This window comes from Labrus mixtus, chromosome 23 (assembly GCF_963584025.1).
Source record: "Labrus mixtus chromosome 23, fLabMix1.1, whole genome shotgun sequence".
Taxonomy (NCBI): Eukaryota; Metazoa; Chordata; class Actinopteri; order Labriformes; family Labridae; genus Labrus; species Labrus mixtus.
The window spans coordinates 13,259,690-13,281,336 of NC_083634.1; the positions used below are offsets into that span (position 1 = coordinate 13,259,690).

The following is a 21,647-nucleotide window of genomic DNA, read 5'->3' on the forward strand; positions in this document are numbered from 1 at the left end:
TTTCTTGCGGGCCAAACTTGTCGTGTTAGAATGGCTTGGGGGCCACAGGTTTTGTTTTTTAAAATATAGTTGAAAAAATAGTAAAAGGGTCGCTAAAGAAACCTTTAATAAAAGGAAATCAAATATTTTGATTTCTTCGTTCTACTTTTTTTTTTCTTCTCAGAATCTCGCCTGTAACGTGGTTCATGTTTTTTGGAAAAGCTTTCTGCATTCAGCTCAGGTCATTAAATGGTTAAACAACAGTCCGCTTGTTTGCAAAAACTTTGCATAAGTTTTTTTTTCATAGTTTACAAAAAAATGTGGAAAATAGTAAAAGCTGTAGATTTAAAAAAACAACAACAACAACAACAACATACATGTTACTGAACATTTTCTATTTTAGGAACATTGTTCAGCCCTTGTTAACATGAAAAAGAAAAATTAAGATAATGTGCCAATCTTAATCGAGGCCTCGGGCCAAAATCTTCTGATTCTTCATTTGAAGTCACGGGCCACAAAAAATCCCCTCAAGGGCCGCAAATGGCCCTCGTGCCGCACTTTGGACACCCCTGAATTAGACTCTTTAACCTGAACAAAACCCGACTCATGCATTGTTGCACAGCCATCTATCTATTGGCCACACTTACTCCTAATAGAGCACACAGTAGTTTGTGATTTATGTAATCTGAAAATAAGGACAACACTATTATTTGATGTATTTGAAAGACTGCGTTTATTTGGCTCCAACAGTACAGTCATATGAAATGTCATTTTGAAACATAGATGTGTTAACAAAAGGGTCTATAATAAAGAAATGACAATCACTCTGGTAGAAGATGATAATACTAAAGTTGAAAGGAACATTTACATATTCCATAACCCCAAATCTCAGTTTCCACTTTTTTAAAAAACAACGTGGATGCTGCCTTTTTTTTTTAATGCTCTACCAAGACTGCATGTTACTCTATGTGATAATATTCCTCTTTAACTGAGGCTGCAATCTGGGAGGTTTTGATGAGTGATGTGTTGCTCAAGTGGTACTGTATTCTACTGTTGAAAAACTTGACTCTGAGCATATCTGCAACAATGACAAATACACAGATGTGACCAATCGGTGAGTCATGTTGGAGCCCCTCGTGAGCTCTGCTAATACTGACATGGAAACAAATACTGATATGGAAACACCTGTTTCAAATGTTTTGGCACATCTGCAAAAAGCAGAATAAACATATTTTGAATCTTTAACATGGAAAACACATTTTCACACAAACAAAGAAATCCAATTTAAAAAGTCAATTAAGAAAAATTAGCTGCACATGCTAAAGATACAGCAACTTGTGGAAACAAATACTGTAACAAAGGCTGGAAATCAAAACTCAAATAAAAAAACCTTAATGCAAAAATTTAGTAAATAAAACACAATGGAAATAAAGTCTTACACCATGATTGAAGGGACATTATTTGAGGAAATAGTAAAACCAATCACAAATTGCTATTTCATGAAAGGTCCATGTTTACATGCGCGTCTTTGTCTTTCTTTCCAGGTAGTGGTATACAGGGTAGCATGACCGAGCAAATCACAGTGGTGTGATATTTCAGCTGCATTTGATGCTACACACATGAACCAAAGTATAAATTGCACTTCTTGTCAAATGAGCATACATTTAAACAGTACATTGTAATCCACTATACATATATCAAACTACATTCAATGCAAAGAGAGAGAAGATGTGAGAAAGAGCTGTGATGTTTAACTTGACACACTTGCATCAGTACTTTGTTGCCATAGTTAGACACGTAAAAGTTAAATAAAAGTTTCTATTGTAAGGCCTATACGCTGAAATAAATGCACCATGAATACACACTAACTTATCCGTTAATAAACTCCTTCCTCTGCAATGTACCTGTTGTGTGACACCTTAGTATGAAGCAGCTTCTCATTATAGAAACAGAGACGCAGCAGAAACTGACAGCAAAACAACCGGAAGGAATGCTGTTTAGAACTACAATGCCTTCATTTAAGAAAATGATAGAAAAATAAATAATGTACAACTTCAAATAGAGACAAATACACAAATATATGCACAAAAAAAACTTGAGCTTGTTACATACATAAACACCAACGACGATTAAGAAACCTGTTGTGTACTTCTTGCCAACGGTAGAGCATATCGACTGAGCTGTACTATCAGATAGCACCAACGTAATCTGTACAGATGTCCGTTTTCAAACAATGATGAGCTGTACAATCAAACAGAAACAGCATGGGAAATAAATGCTCTTGAATCCACCGGTGGGTGCTGCCACATCACGTCTCACGCTGCCCTTACAGTAAATCATTCATGCATATTTGTATATGCTGAAGAAGAAAAAAAAAAGGACTGTGAGCATCACCATGCATAGCACCCACTATGTCAGAAGGCAATTAGAATATATAAGAAAACATGATGAGACGTGTAAAATATGGTGAAAAAAAAAACTGTGTGTCCTGACCTTCTGCTGCACTTTTGGCTTCATCTGATATGGAATGTGACAAAACTGGCCACCAGTTCGACTGTGGTAATCAATTATCTGTGTCGAGTGAATCAAGCTTTTTCTTGCAATGAAATACATGTTTGCCGTGTGTTTGAGACAATGCATAAGGTGAAAAGGAGCAGTGAAAATGTAACTGCTGTTCCACATTATTTGCCTCATTTTGACCCACCTGAAGTACCAGCTACTGCACGCTCAACTAAATCTCAATCTGCTCAAAATGAACGCTCATCTGCAATATCTAAGAAACCAAAAAAGTCGTACATTGTGTCCATGCAGTGAGAAGCCCAGAGAACATCCCATAAAACAAGTCCAGAATGAACATGTAGCAATTTTGTTACAATGCTGGGTGTGTTTGAGCATGAACCAACAGCTTCTTCAGAACCCTGTACAGATTATCTGCAGCATACCATTCAAAGAGTTCTGTCAAAACATTTCACACAAAGCACAGTACACACACAAGGTGTGACTCATGAACACGTTTTCACCCAAACAAAGCTTAACCCTCGGAAATAAACATATTCCAATGACTCCAAATGTGATATAAAGTTGTACATTTCTGATAAAGGAATGAATAAAAGCTTGAGGCACCAAAGGCTATTATACACAAAATACAAATGATGTTAAAGAATGAGAGCAAAAACAAAAGAAAAAATAAAGAAAAAAAGGCATGATTGTATTCTGTTTACGCTCTCAGTAGACATCGAAGCATCCCCTGTAAAGGAGAGGCAGACGCTCCGGCTGACCTCCACAGAGGTCGACTCTCAGCGACTCTCCTTTGGATCCACCCCCGGTCCGTTTTCTCAGAGGGGGTCCTGAGCCTGATTAACTTCCCTATCAGTGCAGTGAGCCCCGCTAAGTCCTCCCCTCTGGTCCGGTGACATGTGGAGGCACCACATTGATGCTGGTGCAGAGCCACATCAGTGAAAACCTGCTGATATCACAACCCTCTGCAGGCATCACCACAATAAAGCAACAACAACTTTACTTTTTTCTCGGGGTTTTCAGGCTACCAGCCATGGCGTGACTCCCTTGAGAAGATAAAGCAAAGAAATGACTGATTTAAAGATCCGGGATGGTTTTTTCTTTTTGTATTAGTGTTGTTGTTGTTTTTTTTTTCTGCAGAAGCCATGACGCAACCACAAAACAGTGACACATATGTACAATACATATAAACATAGTTTCAGTATACTACTCATGCTTTTGCAGGGGTCGGGGGTGCAATATTTCTGTTTGGCAGTCTTTTTTTCTATTTTTTAGAAAATGGTGCTGCGTGAATGGACGGTGAGCTTGTTGAGACGAAACAACACAAAACATCTAGTGTTTGGTGTTAGAGAGCCAGTCCAGATTCTCCTCCTCCACTTCCTCCTCCTCCTTCGTCTCCTCGCTCCCCCCCCCTGTGAATCTGGCCGGACTGCCACGCTCCGGTCTTAGCCATGCAAAGACTACAGAGACAAGTTCTGCTGCCAGCCAGGGATCGACTTCCACCGCGATGTGGATGTGAGAGAGCGGACACACACACACACACAGATGGGTTTTTTTTTTTTTTTTTCTCCACACGGTGATGTGAGTAGAAGCAGCTTAGGGACAGTTATCTCTTTTTGTTTCATTGTACACATAGACTTCTTTTCTTTTGAACTTTTCTTTTTTTTGTTCCATTAAAAAAACTATAAATACCAAAAAAGAAGCATTATTTACAAACTCCATGCGTGTCAGGTTAGAGTGATCACTGCAAGAAAAACACAGGAGAGAGAATGACATGAATGTGGACATGTTTTCACTTGGCTTTATAACTCAGTTGAACTGGTTTGACAGAGTGAGTTATACAATGTTACAACTGAATTCACAAGAAACCCATGCAAACATAAAGAAGCTGAAATCGACACGTTATATTCTGAGTCCCTTTAAGCAGGAAACACAAGTTAAACCAGTCCTTTACTAACTTACTTACTGACTACCAACCTTTAATTTTTAAAGCTCCTGTGAGAAGTTTTGTTCTGGTGTCGGTGTCAGATGAGGCGATTAACAACATGCTTTAGAAACAGCCTTATGCCTAGTCCCACACATAGGCGGGTAGTTTTGAAAACTGAGGTTTTCCTTCTCCGTTTAAAAAAAGACTCCCGACCACACGCTAAGAAAACGCAAAACTCACTATTACGGCTGTCAAAAGCATGTCAAGATGCTAATAAGATTCTTCATCTGATAACACTTCTAAAACATTCACGGGAAAAAATCTGCTACAAGATAAAAGCTACTGTTTTGTCCTCAGGGGGGCGCCATACTCGCCACAACCAAACGTTCACAACAGGAGCTTTAAGAAATATATATATATAATTATTTAACTTTACTTTTTAGACATTTCGCCCATAGTTTATTCACGTCAACAAATATGTAGCTGAATAACTGTCATAATACTCAAATATGAACTTGTCGTACCTTCTGCCAGCACCCAGGCATCGGTAATCCATCCGGACCCTGTTCAAGAAGAGCAGCAGGGAAGGAAACAAACTGTAAGTCTGGAACAGGAGGGGGTGGTTTGCTCTTAACAAAATGCAGTTAGTGTTATGAATGAGTGGATTTTAACCAATAAAAACGCATGAGAAATGTCAGATTTTTTGTTATTAATGACAAAAAATCATTCTTAGCTTTAATCACAAGAGGAGAAAAATCTTAAAAAACTTGAGACTCTGAATAAGATAACATCTTAACACACACAAATGGCCACACTGAGGAAAATCAAGCCTTGTATAAAAATGTAAAATACCTTTGAAACAGAAAGCCTAACATATTTACATTATTATTTTAGTCTTTGCCTTATTTCTGACTGTACCTCTAATGATACAATTCTGAATATTAAGATTGTATTCTTGTTCATGCACATAAAACACAGCAGATGATATACAAGTCATGCACATCAATATTCAACACTACTCTTGGATTTTGTCACAGTTGAAATCACTGAGACTATAATAATATCTCTGTAGCTGTAAGTGAATGACTTCAGATGGTCTTTGGTGAGATGGCATTTGAAGATGATAAGTGAGTGTATTCTTATCTATTAAAAATCATTTCACTATTTACTCATAATGGACATTTCTTGCTATGTTCCCCATGTGTTTCAGAAGCAGAACGTGACATAAGAAACAAGAATGTTCACGTTTTGAGGAGGTCTCTCGGCAGTAATAAGTTTCATATATCTTTCTTCTTTTCTTTCATGGTCTGGCCCAATTGGTACAAATTCAGGAAGGGGAAAAGGGGGAGTTAACAGAGTAGAGGAGGGGTCCTTGGGCATCAGTAAAGGAGTCTGTGTTAGCATCGGGTTATAAGGTAACTGCTCCCTGAAGGGATCAGCTGGAAGGAAACAGGATTTCAGCAGATTTTTTTTTTTTTTTACAGTTTTAATCATGGAGAGGAAAGGACTCAGTTAGAGGGAAAGATTTAAGAATCAATCTTATAAATGATCAGAAGTTCAAAGTGTAGAATTCACTTGTTATTGTGTGTATTTTCTAAAAGAGGCTGCTTGCGATCAGAAGTTAGTGATGTAAATGGTGGTGTATGTGGGTTTTCTTAACAACTAAAGTGGAGTGTATTCATGATCATTTGAGGTCTCAGGTCATGCATGGTTTGGTTTCAGTGATGACTGAAGGTGTGCAGCATGCAAGGGTAAGAGGTGCAGGAAGAAGAGAAATACTGTACCAATTGGCATGGGGCATCCAGCCCATCCAGACCTGGCTGCCCTGGTTCCCCCTTTTCACCCTTAAATCCCCGGAAACCCTGTTTGCAAAGATGACCTAGGAGTGTTACTGGGAGACACGTGGACGGCCCTTAACCCCTGCTACCGTCCATTCTGGCTGTCATAAGAGAGGGGGGAGGGGGGGGGGGGAGGAGGAGCAGCTCTGTGAGCTTGCTGATACCATAATCCAGCCATGTTACATGTTTTTTTTTCCTGCATGTTTTTTGTGTCTAAACAGACACAGAATTGAAGCAAATATTAGAATCTGATTTGACCATTTTATGGTCTGGTGGATGCCAGGTATCTGTGTAGCCACAGGGCGCTCATCCTTGATCGAGACGACTGCTCTACACGACTGGGAGGAGAGTCCCAGCTCACTGTTATGACATACCAATGGGCAGGGTGCATCTAATCCAGGGGCACCCTGTTCGCCTTTCTCGCCCTTAGGCCCTTTTTTGCCCTTCTTTCCCTTCTCCCCCTGTGGATACAACGGTTTGGTCAAGTTAACATCATTTGTTTGTTTTTTTTAAAACATTTGGGACAGCACTGCTATTAGCGAGGGAGTGATTAAAAAGGAGGAGGTCCACGAAAGAGGAAGAGACACAGTCAGTGTTAGAGAGGAGGGGATATCAGACAGTGTTTGGGTGTTCTCATAAAAAAAACATTCCTCAGGACAGGAGGAGGACAAAAAGGGGAGAATAGTACAGGGGAAGGGAGTAAAAAACAGAGCTGATCGGTCAAGGGCAGAAGGATGAGAAAGAGTAGCAGGGGACAAACCTCCAGGAAGACAGAATTAAATCGTACACTCTTTAAAACAACAACTGTATCCCTTCACATCGGGTAAGGCTTATATATATATTCACACACTAAAGTCCCCATTCCAACAAGCAGTCTGGTTCAGGTCAGTACGGTACGGTACACATTTATTGGTGTTTCCACTGTCAAAAGTTGGGAACGGTATCAAAATAACCGAACTGTACCATCATACTTTTCTGCTACCCTTCTGATGGGGTGCCAAGCAAAAAACAAAACAGAAAAAAGCGGCATGTTTAAATATCCTGTGGATTGCGAGGGCGTCATTTAAAGGCCTGCAGCTCGTCTTCTTCTTGTGGTAAACAGCCACATGCCAAGACGAACCAACACAGAATGCTGGACGTCCTCCATTGTTGCCCTTTGTTTACTGTATCACATTCTTCAGTAGCTGACGCGCGTCATCTATATCCACCCGGCTTACACCTTACACTTACCAAGTAAGGGTACGGCTGGCTGAGGGTTTACCGTACCAACGTGTACTGAATCAAACCGGACCTCTTGGTGGAAACGGGGCTTAAAACAGCTTAAAACCATGCTTTAAATGATAACTATGAGTGTTAGTATTACTGCTAGAAGTAGTAGTATTTTCACTGAAGTTCAGAGGTACCATATCACAGCAGACAGTTGTGTTTATAAAAAATGAAAAGTGAATGAAAAGTACTCATAACTCATATTAAAGATTGCTATTATGGTGTTTGGGTTTTCTTTTTTTTAAATTCCAATCTTGGCAGCTTTTACTTACAACATACGTTTATTTATCTGTTCTGTGTTTGGAAAATTGCTGTTAAATGCTGTTGTTACAGAAACATGGTGTGCTAATCTTCATGTTTCAAAAATGGGATACAGTTTCTCAAAGACATAAAACATCTAGAAAGACTGAACATGTATTAGTTAGTGTTAAAAATAAAAAAGATACATAGGTGAGAGACATTCATTACTGTGTTCACAAGTAAAACAAAAAACAAAAAAACAAAAAAACAGGCCCAGGGTGTGGAAGTGAGATGTTAAAAGTGTATGTTCAGGCATGGAAAGGACAGAAATTAAAAACAGTGAACTGTAAGAACCTGCTGTCAATGGACTTGTTTGATTGAAAATGTTGAAATTGCTTTTTCTCCAGAATGAAACTGGATTTGTGGTTTTGAGAAATGAGATGGAAAAGAATTCAAAAGTGAAAAACAAAAGCTTGATTGAGAGGACTGCAGATGACGATCTATACAAAATATGAATGTTCAGTATATCTGCATGAGCATAAGAAAATCAGTAAATATATTAAAGGCACAACATTGATTACAACCCCTATTTCTATCAGCTGTATTTGTTTCTACCTTTAATGAGGGACATTAATACTTTGGCCTTTAAAGTCATATTTCCATGAAACCCGTCTACTCCTCTGTGACTGTCCATTGACATCAGTCCTCTGTTAGTTTAGGGGATTCAAAGCCACAACATCCTTTCTACATCTACCTTTTCTCCTCTTTCCCCAAGGTCGCCTTTTTCTCCCCTTAAACCTGGCAACCCCTGAAAAAGTACAACTCACTTAATTTCTCTCATATCCAGATAGAGGAGCTTCAAAACAAACACAAGATTTCTGTCTCTCTGCCTTAAGAGAAAAGTACTTTATAAAGTTCTTAGACTTACATCCAAGCCTGGTGTTCCAGCCGCTCCCTGCAAACAAAACAATATGAGCTTTATTATCATGTAAATGATGGACTTAATAATACAGGTACATCCTGCTTGACTTGCCCGTTCTTGCACTAAAAACTCAAACTTGGTCTAGAATGTAAAAGCACTGACAAGCTCAACTTACATTTTAATGGATACATTTTGTTAACACAATATTCTCCTCATTTAACTCACAGGAAGTCCGTAAGGTCCCCTTGGTCCTGGCTCGCCTTGTGCTCCTTTCTCACCCTGATAAATAGGAATCAGAGTAAGAATCACATCATACAGTAAACAGATGCTTTAAAATCAATTAATGTTGAAGATATTAAAGTTAAAAAAATAAATAAAAAGGACCATCAGTTGAATGCAAGAACGAAATAAAAAACGAGTGTCTTACAATGTCGCCTTTCGGCCCAGCAGGACCAGCTGGACCCGAAGGCCCATCCATGCCCTGCAAAGAGTCATGAAGTCATGGTGAGTTTGCATTATTGGATAATAGGAAGTGTTTCACAACAAGGTTGATTTTCTAAGCATATAACACATGGATAGCAAAAAAAATAAATGTTAAGCGTCCACATTTGTACAATTGTCCCGTCTGGTTTGACCTACAAACAGCACACAGAGCTGCTGTGAGTACACGTGCATTGGCCACAGAGGACATTTGCAACACTGCTGACGTAGTTAATGTATGAGTGAGTGTTAATGCTGAGTTAATGCAACACGGGACAAAAAACGAGAGCCTCAAAATGCTTTCTTTACAGTCGCTATCCTTAGAATTAATCTCCCAGGGGCCACATTGAAGTCTTGACATTTTGCTAAGATGTAAAAGCCCGACAAAATCTTAACTTTCTTTTGAATCAATATCAAATGAAATAAAATGGGTTGATGGTGCCATGGTGGTACAAAAATTGAGGAAAAGGGGGAGGGGGAGCTGTATGGAGGGTGAGAGGGAGAAAGAGTTTGTAGAGGTTGGGTGGTGAAGCCTCTTGGTCACATGACACTCACCCTAATTCCGGGCTTGCCGTCCAAGCCGGAGGCTCCCTGTGAGGTTATGGAGGTATGAGTGACATGAACAAGGCGGGATTAGTACCAGATGAACACTGTTATTAGGACAGGTTGATGGCAGGGTTTACAACAACTAAATTACACTATGCGTTACAGGGATGACGGCAAAAAAAAAGGTCGGCCCAAGCCAATGAAAATGAGGACAGAAAATGAAGACGGCCATTTAGGCACACACTCAAACACACAAACACACACATATACACACACTCATATAAGTGCACTTTCCCACAACAAGCAGTCACACAGGGCTACAATAATAAAAAATCAGATGTTTGAATGGCTATGGAAATGAAGGACAGAGCTTTTTGAACGAAGATATCCCATGATGCACGGCTGTACTCACAGGGAGACCAAGTGGTCCGCGGTCCCCTTTGTGACCTGATTCCCCTCGAATACCCTTCATACCATGCAAACCAGATTCCCCCTAAAAAGAGAGAATAACTTAAACATGGAAGAACTCCAATTGGCGCATGTCAGGAACTTTTGGTTTGCGTTCACTTTGGCCGCCCCCTCTGGACACAGTGGTACATCTTATCCCTTCAATGACTTTCTTTTAAAACCAAAAAATTCCTCCTGCTTTCTTTTAACAGTCAGTCTTTTAAAAATCTTTACTGTGGAAACTATAAACAAAAGGCTTTGCTGTAGTATGTGGTAAAATATACCATTATATAAATATATAATATTTTGACTGACACCAACGTTAAAAAAGAACTATACAGAAATTGTCCATTTTTATGCAGATGTTCTTATTTGATTTTTTTAGCTCATAAAGAGGCTTTTATATACATTTCAGTCTGTTTCATAACCAGCTTTAACAAATTGTTAAGAGGTAAATACTTTTTACAGATTTTCTAGTAGTCATTTTATTCTTATGTGAATTCTAATCATATATGCGACGTTGTTGCACTTGTACTTTTTTTTTGTTTACCTTCGCTCCAGGGAAACCATGGGGTCCCTGAAAACATGATAACATGGAAAAATATGAGTTTGTGACTTCTGACATGATCATCCATCTTTATCCTAAGCTGTTTCTTTCTAGCCTATTAGAAGTGTTCTGTTGCTGTTGTCTGACCTCGGCTGAATGAATCTAAGATAATCCACAGTCTGTCTCATTATTTCATCATTGAGCATTTACAGGAGAAACACCCCCACCTAACACTGGGCTGCAAATATACAGCTGTAAGATGCCATTAGTAAGAGGCTGACAACAACTGTAGAAGTCATCTGATGTCCGCATTTAAAGGGGGGTTTGATTCAATCTATAGTTCCATTGATTCTTTGTGTGGTCTCCTGTGATTTATTCATCTGGAATAACAGTAGTGTGTCACATGTTTTTTATTCTTGTGACAAACTGATTGAGCAGTATCGGACTTTGTCTTGCTCACTACAGGGAGGAGGAAGGTTTGAGTGTTATGCAGCATTATGCAGCACCTTACACTGAAGGTAGTTATTCACGTTTAGTATTTTGTGAGTTTAGTCCTAAATGCAATGTTTAAAATGTGTTTTTGTAGAATACACACCATTGGTCCAGGGGGTCCATGGGGCCCAGGTGGCCCTGGAGGACCGCTGATCTGTAAATTTAAAATAAAGATATGTATTAACCAAATCATTATCAAACACAGATATTTTGTCCGGACTGAATTTCACATTCTTCATACAACACATAACTTAACCAAAGCTTGCCACATGCACTGTATAGAAATGGACGACATGTCCCCTAACTCCTTTGTCGTACAAACAAAGGAGGTGGAGCTTATGAACTCTATTGCAGTAAACCAGTAGGGGGAGCTCTAAATGTTTTGGCTTCACTTTGGGGAGCTGTCATGTCATCTTTCTTTCTATACAGTCAATGGTTTGCAATGGACAGTAGAAGTAAAGTGTGACAGTGGTGAGTCGTAAAAAGAAGTCTCTGCAGTGACTTACTGAAGCACCTTGAGGACCAGTCAGACCTGAATCTCCTTTGTCCCCTTTCATCCCATTGACACCCTGAAGATGAGAGATTTTGTGAGAAATGTGCAGATTTGTTTTTGACTATAGTTTGGCCACACGTTAAGATTCTTACGGGGAGGCCGGGTAAACCAGTTCCTCCTTTATCCCCTGAAGCTCCAGGCATTCCCATGTCTCCCTTTGAACCCTTGTAGCCCTGAGAGCGGAGAGAAGAAAACGTACACAGAGTAAAACTATTAAACCTACCCCTTGAGCACTTTCTATGTAGTTAAAAACACCAAGGTTTCACTTAAATTTAGAATTTTCAAAATAAAACATATCTAAACATTATTATAAATATAATACTCACTCTTTCACCATCCAGTCCAGGGAGACCAGGCATACCACGATCTCCCTAAAAGAGATATAGTTTTGCTCAAGTAAGTAGAGAAAGTGGTGGGATCACTATAGAAGCAGGACTTTTTGCAAGGTGAGGAAAAAGTGCAGAAAACAGGATTCACCTTAAAACCATGTGGCCCGATTGGCCCAGGAGGCCCAGGAGGTCCCTGAAAACACAAAGAAAGAGATATAGGTTTCTTTGATTTTCATTCAACTGAGGATCTTTCCAATAGCTACTTTTGCTTGTGATATTCAGAATGAAATGACTTGCAAAGGACACAGAACACGTTAGCAGTCATGGATTATGAAGCTCAAGTGAAGGACACATGCCAAAGTCAAAGCTTGTGGAGAGGATTGTTGTCAACAGATAAATAAATGTTCCCTTTTTATTCTTTCCCGTCTCTGCTGTGCACAAGTTTGGTTTGAAGATAACTAAAAGTCGGTCTGGAACTGCCTGTCCCATATAAAGGCAAGCTCATTCATTCGACAGAGTTATATAATAAATGAGTTATAATAAGTTGTCCCCCCCCAACATATTTGGTGTCCATGCAAATTCCTACAATTACAACAACCATATAATACTGGAATGAAAAACAACTAACATGTGTTTTGTCTATATCAGCGTCTCCTACATTGATTCAATTTAATTTGAAATTCACAAGGTGACAGACAAATTCATGATCCATGTCTCTCAGTTTCAGTGACATTTAAACATTTTGTCCACCTTGGAATATGACCTGGTTCCAGATTTGTAGCGTGGACCCCAGATTACACATTGAATAAAACAAGTCATTGAGGAGTAAACATGTGTAACAGGGTTTTAAAACTAGATTTGGGGTCAGTTACTTTGTTGAAAAGAGAGCCTGATGATGGTTTATAAAGCGGGACCAAATGACAGAGCCTATCATATTGGTTTCTGTTTAAAAAAAAAGACTGTGTAAGTTCTGAAAAATACCACTGACATTCAGGCAGACACTCGGGCAGCTTGTAGGGTTGAGTGTGATGAAGCATTATTGAAGCACTGGATACAGTTTCATTCGCTGTTAAGCAAACATGTTGCTTTGAGGGGAGGGAGCACAAACAACAAGGCAGCGCAAACCAGGGCTGAGTCTGGGTTGGGCCCATGCGACGACAGAGATGAATCACTTGTAGATATGACACAACACACACACAGTACACAGAGCCTAATTACCGTTACTGTAATAGTGGTAATCTTCTGCAGGGGGCCAAAGGAATGGAAATGGGGAGGAGGTGAGAGATAAGATTGCAGAGGTCATACAGGAAAGAAACCTTTGTCTCAGCATATTGTTGCACAGATACCACTCTTTCAGATAAGCTGTTTATTAAAGAACAGATATGTTTCCTATCTGTAGAGGAAGTACTCAACAGGAGTTATTTTGAGTGTTGATTATGAATCTTAAAGCAGAGTTTTGAACACCGGCATGATTTAAAGCCATATCCTTTACAAATGTATGTGCATCACTCTAGTGTGGCAGAAGTAGACACAATGTATGTACTTTTTTGTCACTTTTAAAATATCAACATTTATAATGAGAGGAAAACATCCTCTCATTATCAATTTCCCTATCTTTACACCGCTCTTTCATCCTGCAAACATATGTGTGTGTGCCAGTTCTCTCTGCATCTTTTCTGACCTGCAAAGCCTCCTGAATGTTTCCATTGTAGTCGATGATTTCTGTGGCTCCTTGCTCTCCTTTCTGTCCTGGAGGGCCCTGCAAATTATTGACATTCAGATACACATTAAAAGACGCCATTTAAAAGACGCAACTGATTTATAAAAATAAAAAAAAACAGATAAATGTAAGGCCTAAATCAGTGTCTCGAGACTCCACTGCCCCCTGGTGGTAGTAAGTGTGTCATTACACTAAGAGGAACTGCCAGCAGTGCAGCATGCCGTGTGAAATGAAAATACTTACTGACTGCACATTATCACACTAATGAAATCAGTCCCTGAAAAAGGATAGAGGCATTTATCTTCTTTAATATTCTTGCTTACCTTTGGGCCAATAGATCCCAAGTCACCGCTATCTCCAGTCTCCCCCTGAGAAGTCAAATTGAATAGATCACGATTGTGGTAATTACAACGTCTTTTGTAAGAAGCAACAATAGGAAAGTTAAATTTTAAACCCTTCTCTGTTATCTTAAGTGGCTTTTCAGTATTTAGAAGTATTCATTTTGAGAAAGAAAGCGGGAAAACTGTGATGCAACATTTGTTCCCAATATTTTGGAATCGGTTCTTATAACCATACTAGCAACAATCAAATCCACATCATCATTACTGCTCCTCATCTCCACCAGCAATCTATTCCACTTGCAAGTTTGCAACTACAAAAGTTAACGTCTGCTCGCTGTTTTTTTTTCTGTAGGGTTTCACACAAAATGGTTTGTTTAAATAAGACGCTTAATTGTGTGACATTGAATTGATTGAACAGGAGGAGGAAACCTAATGGAGGAAATCGAAGCTCTGGGTCACCTGCAAAATCGAATTAAGAAGCTATTTTCACCAGATTTAAGAAAACATATCTGCCGTGCTCACCTTTGACCCTTTAGGACCAGGTGTGCCAGACTCTCCCTGTGAACCCTGTGGTGAGTGAAAAAAAAAACTCAGACACAGATTATAGGAATCACGGGTTTAGTGACATTATAAAAAGGGCAGCTGCGCACAGGAGATATAAACATAAAATGGAAAAAGCAATAAACCAACTCTCTTTACGGGTTCAATCCAAATTCATCATAAAAAATAGAATTTATTTAAAATGTATGATTCACAGAGGAAATGTCGTAAACCTCTCGTTCTCCTTTGAATCTGCCGTAACTGCAGAGCAATGGGGGAAAGTGTTTATTTGAACTCTGGCACTGATAAAGGAGAGCTCCGACGTTTGGCTCTTCTAATAGGATGTGAAACAGATCCGTGGCTCGTCTGGGTTTAGACTGGAGCTTTAGCTACCTGCTGAGTCAGTGCCAGACATAAACAATGGTAAACTCATTTAGATTTGGTTTACTTTGAGCAGACTCCTGGGAGAGCCTTGATCTTATTGCAGGCTGTAATGGTTTAAACAGCCCTCTGTGTTCACACGGGTGAATATTTGATGAGTTGAATGACTTGGGAAATATTCTTCTTTGTCTTCTTTTAAAGACTCGGTCCACATTACTGTGTGCTGAAATAAGTCAGGCTCTAGATGGCAGCAGAATTCAATGGATAACATGACAGAGGTGAATACACAAGGTAGATCTTTAAGGCATACTACTCAGTGATCCACTTTATTTTCTCATCACTCCTCCAGTTTGTGTGTGATGACTTGTTTATGTCTACTTAAGGAACTGACCTTTGGTCCAAAAGGTCCAATGTCTCCTCGTTCACCTTTTCCTGGTGGCCCGTGGTCACCTCTCTCCCCCTTTAGAGACAGAAGAAAAACACCACTCATTAGTTCTGTTCATTCTCCATTCAAATGTGAGCATTCATGCAAATGCCAAGGGAACATTCTTATCCATACTGTGTTGACCCATAATCAGGCTTTTTGATGTAATTCCCCGTTCGAACCAGCAGAGGGCTTTCTAAAAAATACAGGACCAGCTTGACTTCTTGCCAGCCCTGTCGACCTTTCAGTAAACTCGTGTTGTTTGCATTCAAATGTAGGACACAAGCTAGAAAAGCCGCCCTCAGCAGTGACACCACAGCGTCTGTGAAGCGGTGTGAGGAAGTGTTTGAGTTCTGCGACAGTTTGTGAACTCTACAGAGCGAGCCGTCTTACTCTGAAACATCCCTAAAATCTGCAGATTTGACTGATACCCTGCAAGTGAAGTGACGCAGAGGAGGCACGACAGACGAGCAGAGTAGTGGCAAGTATTTCACTTCACATCCGACTGCCTTTCATTCAACAAACTCAACTTCTGCAGACTACTTGCATGAAGGATGTAAATGTGTCATCATTTGGAGTTAGTTTATTGAAAGAAAGGAAATAACAGAGCTCAATATCAAACTTGAGTTCCTGCTGAGTTGCAACCTGCATTTCTACTGTCAGCAGAGGAGCATTTCTGAACATCAGAAATGAACGTACCTGTATTTTATGCAAAGGGAATTTCCCCAGTAGTTTATTTTAAAAGCTCCCTGCCCTTTTTTGTGTTGCACTCGGCAGATTTACACGATGAACCGTAGATATTGCTGACTATGCTGAGCCTGAACTTTCTCCTCCCTGATGGACTGTGACCCTTTAGAAGGTGAAATGTTATTTCTAAAAGACCTCCAGACAAACATCAACATCCTAACTTTTTTTTTGTCCTTCAGTTTTCTTCTGCTGTGAACATTTTCTCCATGTGAAGTGACTTTATAATGCCCATAGAGGGGGGTGTGGTATAACTCAGAGCCTAATCCCTTTATTACTTAATGCTGATACTCCAAACCAAGCGGGACATGGCCATTATTCAGCAGTGTTGAGTCAATAAGGCATTGGTTTTCTCTTCAAATAAACGCTCACTAATGATAACTTAATGGCCCAGACTTGCAAATAAACCTACATGCTCTCCAAGGGGAAAATGTCCTGAAAATGTTTCAGCAGTGCCCCTTATGAATATGTTCAAAACGTTTTCTGTCTTAGACTTGTGGGCAGCCCTGAACACCAGGAAAAAAACCCCATCAGATAAACTGTCGCCTGCTGGGCTTCCCCTTTTCAGATAGATCCTGACATTTGATGAAGTGACAGAGATGCCCAGCCAACAACGCATGACTGATACATCCTGATTACCAACTCGTTGTAAAAAAGAACGTGTGTCTGGATTATCACTGATGGCTCCCCCCTTGTGAGGATTAGCTCAAGATGAACACCTCCAAGTGACATTTTGGAGAATCAGCACCTTAATCACCTCGCTTAAGTGATGATGTTGGCTAATGAGAGCGTAAACCTGAAGGAATTACTGATTGAAATGACAACATAGACAGGAGGCAATTACTAGTTGTCGCAAAGTCATCGTCAGTGAGAGATTACTGTAGTCACTGCGGCACCCACCTTTGTTCCTGGGAGTCCTGGAAGGCCTGGTTCTCCCTGAGGGCCGAGGAATCCCGGCTCGCCCTGAACACAAGAACATTTTAATCATTTTCCCAGAATGCAAATTTGTTTTTTAGATGCGCTTGCTGCTTATGACTGCAAAACACAAACACAAACACACACACACACACACACACACACACACACACACACACAAAATGCAAAAAGCCAAATCAATAATAAACATGCATGAACAAAGTTTGACATGCACACAAACCCGTTGAAACATGCATTAAACACACACTCAGAAACGTATCATCAGAAGCTTGAAGGTTTACTCCTGGTCTCGTATGCATCATGACTCCTTCTTATGAGCCCTTTTTTAGACAAATCCAATAGCCTTGATGAAACTCATCATGGCACACATTCAAGTTCTGTGCAAAAAAAAAGCAGCTTCTCTTCAAGCTATGAAGAAGCTTTAACATTTTTTGCATTTGCACGTTGGTCTAAGCAGTCCCCTTCCAGTGTGAGGTGTGATACTTTATTTGATTTGCGTTAAATGTTTTCATGAACCCACTTAATTGGGCTGTATCACTTCCCCATCTGCACCCAGGGTTTCCCCAGCTACAGCTGCCAAGGCCCTATGGAAGCCTTCAGAGAGGTCACGGACACTTGCTTCTTAAACTTTGATCGAATAAACAGCCGAGGATGCAGAGCAGAACAACGCTCAGAACACTGAGTGCTACGTTAGCAAAAAGAAATGTTGTTAGAATCCATCGAGCATTCAGGCCTCTAAAGCAGAAACAGGAGTGTATAAAATGTTGAATGTATGGGGTTATTTTTACACGACCAACACATTACAAGCACGCAAAGAATGGAAAACAAAACCAAAGCAGCATCTCTTCATGCCTGTGTGAGCATTCCTTGCGTTCACATGTTATTTTTCATGTTCATGAGATAACTGTAAGGGATTAGAATATTTCAAGCAAAGGATGGCAGTAAATAATGATGTGCCTTTTGTGCCTATAGTTTCACCATCTGCTGTATTTTTTTACGACACATTAAAGAAGCAAGCGAGGATCTGAACTTTAAAAGCCTACTTTGAAAAACTCTAAATGATCACATAAAATAAAAACTTATTTTCCTTGACAAGCAGAGACTTTGACACACTTTGCTCGGAATCTCTTAATGCCACTTCAGAGAAGAGACTCGAGTTGTTGCCAGGAATTTAGGGACCCAATTATTAATTCATAAACCTCCACACCATCACAAACCTAAATGAGACCGTTTTCTTGCTGATTTCTGGCAAGTTTGGATCAAAAGTTCCGTATTTCTCACAGCACTGACTGTACAGGTATTTTTGTGGCTCTGCCACTCACGCAGATGGAACCAGGTACAAATCTCGCACAGCCGGAAAAAAAGCAAGGTTATGAGACCTTAGTGTGTCATGCATGAGGCATGATGATGGGTCGGCTGAGTTTTGCCCTGAGGCCTGCTACAGATGGGCTGAAGGGGACGGACAGGGACAACAGCGGGGGTATGACTGGGGTTAAAAACAGCAAAGCATTTACCTTTATCCCTGGGAGTCCAGGCAGCCCTGGAAGTCCTGGCTCTCCCTACACAGGAAGAGTGTGACATGTTACGGCCAAGCCAAGCTAAGCTGAGTCAAGCCTCAGTTGTCGGCTCTTTGGGGTTCTATTAGCTCGACCATCTATTTTATATTTGTGTTTTCTCTGTCGATCAAGCTGCTGTTGAGAGCCTGCTGTCAATTAGTGTGTGCGGACTGTCATTTGCTTGCAGTAAGCGCTAGCAGAAGGTTCTGCACATGCACTTTCAAACCAACTCATGCAGCCATGGCTTGACAGCGTGATTAGTGCTTGTTATAACACTCAACCCTTCACAAAGTGCATTGGCGTTTTTTATTTTGATGATTTTATTGGTTTGGGCAGGTGCGAAAAGTTCTGGTTTCTGGAAGGAAAAAACCATCACAGACTTTGGATTAAAGTTGCAAAAGCTGTTTAAGAGAGCTTCAAGGTCGTTAGAGTTTGGCAGTGCTGGAAGTTCGAGAGCTGGCCTTTTTTTTTCTTTCAGTTACCAAGGTCGGGTCATTGTCGAGTTGAGAACTCCAGGTTCCCATTACATGCAAGCTTGACTAACGCGCAGTCGTTTGATTCAAATGTGGAAAAAAATCAGAGGTCGAGTCCCCTGTGACGCCTCTGTGAGACTTTCAAAACAACATTTCTGACTCTGGATAATTTAACGCTCTATTAAGACCATTGTATTTATTGCATATAAAAAAGAAGTGATTAGCACCGCACGAGAATGATCAACTGTAATGGCACTTTTGGGATCAGAGCGGGCTGTAAAGTTCCATTGTGGCTAATGAAAGCATTGTAAAAGTAATGAATAAAGGCCTTTCATGAGGAGAGCTGCTTCAACACTTGAATCTTATCCAATGGTTATACCAAATTGGGAACAACAACTCAAGCATGTAGTCACCATTTTTAGGAGAATACTATTTTCATACGTGTCAGCAAAAGCAGAATGGCTCTAAAATTAGACATTAGATTAAGCAGTCGAAAAATTAGTTGGGCCATGAGTGTTTTCTTTGCAGCACAGCACAAGAAAGACATTTGCTAAAGCTCTTGTGTCTGCTTGGAACCAGTTTGTCCAAAAACAGAAACGAGTGGGGAAATTAATGGGGTGAGACATTTGGGATTAAAAAGTGTAATTAGATGACGCAGTGGTGCAATCTGCAGCAGTCTGGTCAACAAATTATGTTTTTTTTTTTATTTTGCAGTAGCTCCTTTTCTGATGTATGCTAGTTTTATTAGTTTCTTATTAGAAATTGTTTCTTTAGCCATATCCTTTTTAGTTATTTTGTTGGCTTGAAAAGTGTCAAACTCCAGTATAAAAAATTACTGGGAGAGATAAATCATATACCAAGAAAAATATTGTTTAAAAAAATGGTGTAGTTGGACTCCTGCAAAGAAAATTAATGGGATGACCGGCTGGTTTTGACTCTCTCTCTCTCTCTCTCTCTCGAGTACAGCTCACAAAAGAAAGAGCCAAAAAAACATCCAAAAGATTTTATCCAGAGGTGTTAGTTTGATTCCTGGGTAACACTGGCTCATAGCGAGTGTTGAGCCAAAGTAAATATTAACGGAGGCTGAACACTGTGATGTAATGAAGCTCAAGTTAAAGAGTCAGGCTCTGCTCAGTGAGCCTCCGACGTAAAACCATCCTTGTTTCTTTTTACTATGAAGTAAAAATGAGTTTGCACTGCTGGTGTTCCAACTCACACTATGTCATCTTGCACAACAGTCTTGGCTTCTTCTTTTCAAACAAACAAGTTAGAATTTGTGCAATCACACTGATGAAAAATAAAGAAATACTACATGTTCAGCCAGATACTAATCCTAGGAGTTTTCTGTGAATTAATCCTTTAATTCCAATAGTCACTTCTCAATACTCAGACCATTATAAACAATGTCATACATCAACAAAATACAGTCATTTCTATATTATTAAGGCTAAACAAACATTACTGATCACCTTTTATCACTAATGTACTATACTACTGTCTGTCTGCCACTTATATAAGAGAAATATGTAGCAAAATACAAATATTACCTTATATCCACTTCGTCCAGGCTCCCCTGGTTCACCCTAGAAAATATGTTCAGATTTCATTTCAACACCTCTATTTATTGATGAGTTGCATTAGGTATTTAAGTATGTATTTCTAACTTTGAGTTGACAGAACTTCTGTCCAGTTTCAATGTAATTATGAAGCTTTAGTAACTTAGCCTTGATGATGCTAATTGTTCATTTAAGCTAACATATTCGGTATAAGAAGTTTTATTTGAATATTTCATTTCACAAAAGAAACAGAACTATAATACAGCATTAGATAAAGTATGATGTTGTTAAACTGACAGTTACTTTTCACTCCAAATGGGTCACACATTAGCCAGCTAACGTTAGTTCTGGAGTTGGTTACGTTAGCTAGGAGTTACTTTGTGTAACCAGTTACTTGAACTTCTTTGATGAATTTGTAAATCTCAACTTAGTTAGTTTAAACTTAAAGAAACAGCTAGCGCAGTTGACTCTGTATGTCGATTGAGAAACAGATATTGGGAAACCCTTCGGCGTTAGCGTTAGCACTAGCTCTTACCTTGATGCCTGCAGCAGAGGAGCCAGCATCTCCCTGAGAAAGAAAGTAAAGAAAATAATGAGAGCGAGGCACAACATGTAAACTGTCAAAAATAGGTTATTACAAGACACAATGCTGGTGTGGACACAAAAGGAGAAAGCATTTCTCTGCAATTAAAGTAGTTTCAAAATATGAAAGACGCTTATTTTTTTTTACCAGACAATGCAGGTTGTTATTTCCTAATTGCAACATTTACTGAGCTTTGTGTGGAATCCAATTACTCAAAAAGATTGTCTGCCTTTCTATGCAGTTCTCAGACTGAATGTACCTTCTTGCTAAAGTTTGAGACAGCATTTTTATAACTACAGTGCTGGGAATT

The 21,647-nt window shown here is 39.7% G+C and overlaps 1 protein-coding gene across 1 annotated transcript in view; it reads right to left on the minus strand.

Annotated features, from left to right (window-relative positions):
- Nucleotides 1-2,326: 2,326 nt before the first annotated feature.
- LOC132958804 (collagen alpha-1(XXV) chain) overlaps nt 2,327-21,647 on the minus strand; it is a 139,210-nt gene continuing 119,889 nt past the window's right edge. The window contains exons 15-37 of the mRNA XM_061031851.1: nt 21,290-21,322; nt 20,746-20,781; nt 18,684-18,728; nt 17,134-17,196; nt 15,457-15,525; nt 14,667-14,711; nt 14,127-14,171; nt 13,765-13,842; nt 13,302-13,325; nt 12,232-12,276; nt 12,081-12,125; nt 11,847-11,927; nt 11,708-11,770; nt 11,305-11,355; nt 10,713-10,739; nt 10,128-10,208; nt 9,117-9,170; nt 8,915-8,968; nt 8,696-8,722; nt 8,522-8,575; nt 6,208-6,285; nt 4,948-4,986; nt 2,327-3,542 (exon numbers count right to left, since the gene is read on the minus strand). Coding sequence (XP_060887834.1) covers nt 3,516-3,542; nt 4,948-4,986; nt 6,208-6,285; nt 8,522-8,575; nt 8,696-8,722; nt 8,915-8,968; nt 9,117-9,170; nt 10,128-10,208; nt 10,713-10,739; nt 11,305-11,355; nt 11,708-11,770; nt 11,847-11,927; nt 12,081-12,125; nt 12,232-12,276; nt 13,302-13,325; nt 13,765-13,842; nt 14,127-14,171; nt 14,667-14,711; nt 15,457-15,525; nt 17,134-17,196; nt 18,684-18,728; nt 20,746-20,781; nt 21,290-21,322 — 1,164 coding nt within the window. The 3' untranslated portion in view covers nt 2,327-3,515. The remainder of the gene's footprint in view (nt 3,543-4,947; nt 4,987-6,207; nt 6,286-8,521; nt 8,576-8,695; nt 8,723-8,914; nt 8,969-9,116; nt 9,171-10,127; nt 10,209-10,712; nt 10,740-11,304; nt 11,356-11,707; nt 11,771-11,846; nt 11,928-12,080; nt 12,126-12,231; nt 12,277-13,301; nt 13,326-13,764; nt 13,843-14,126; nt 14,172-14,666; nt 14,712-15,456; nt 15,526-17,133; nt 17,197-18,683; nt 18,729-20,745; nt 20,782-21,289; nt 21,323-21,647) is intronic.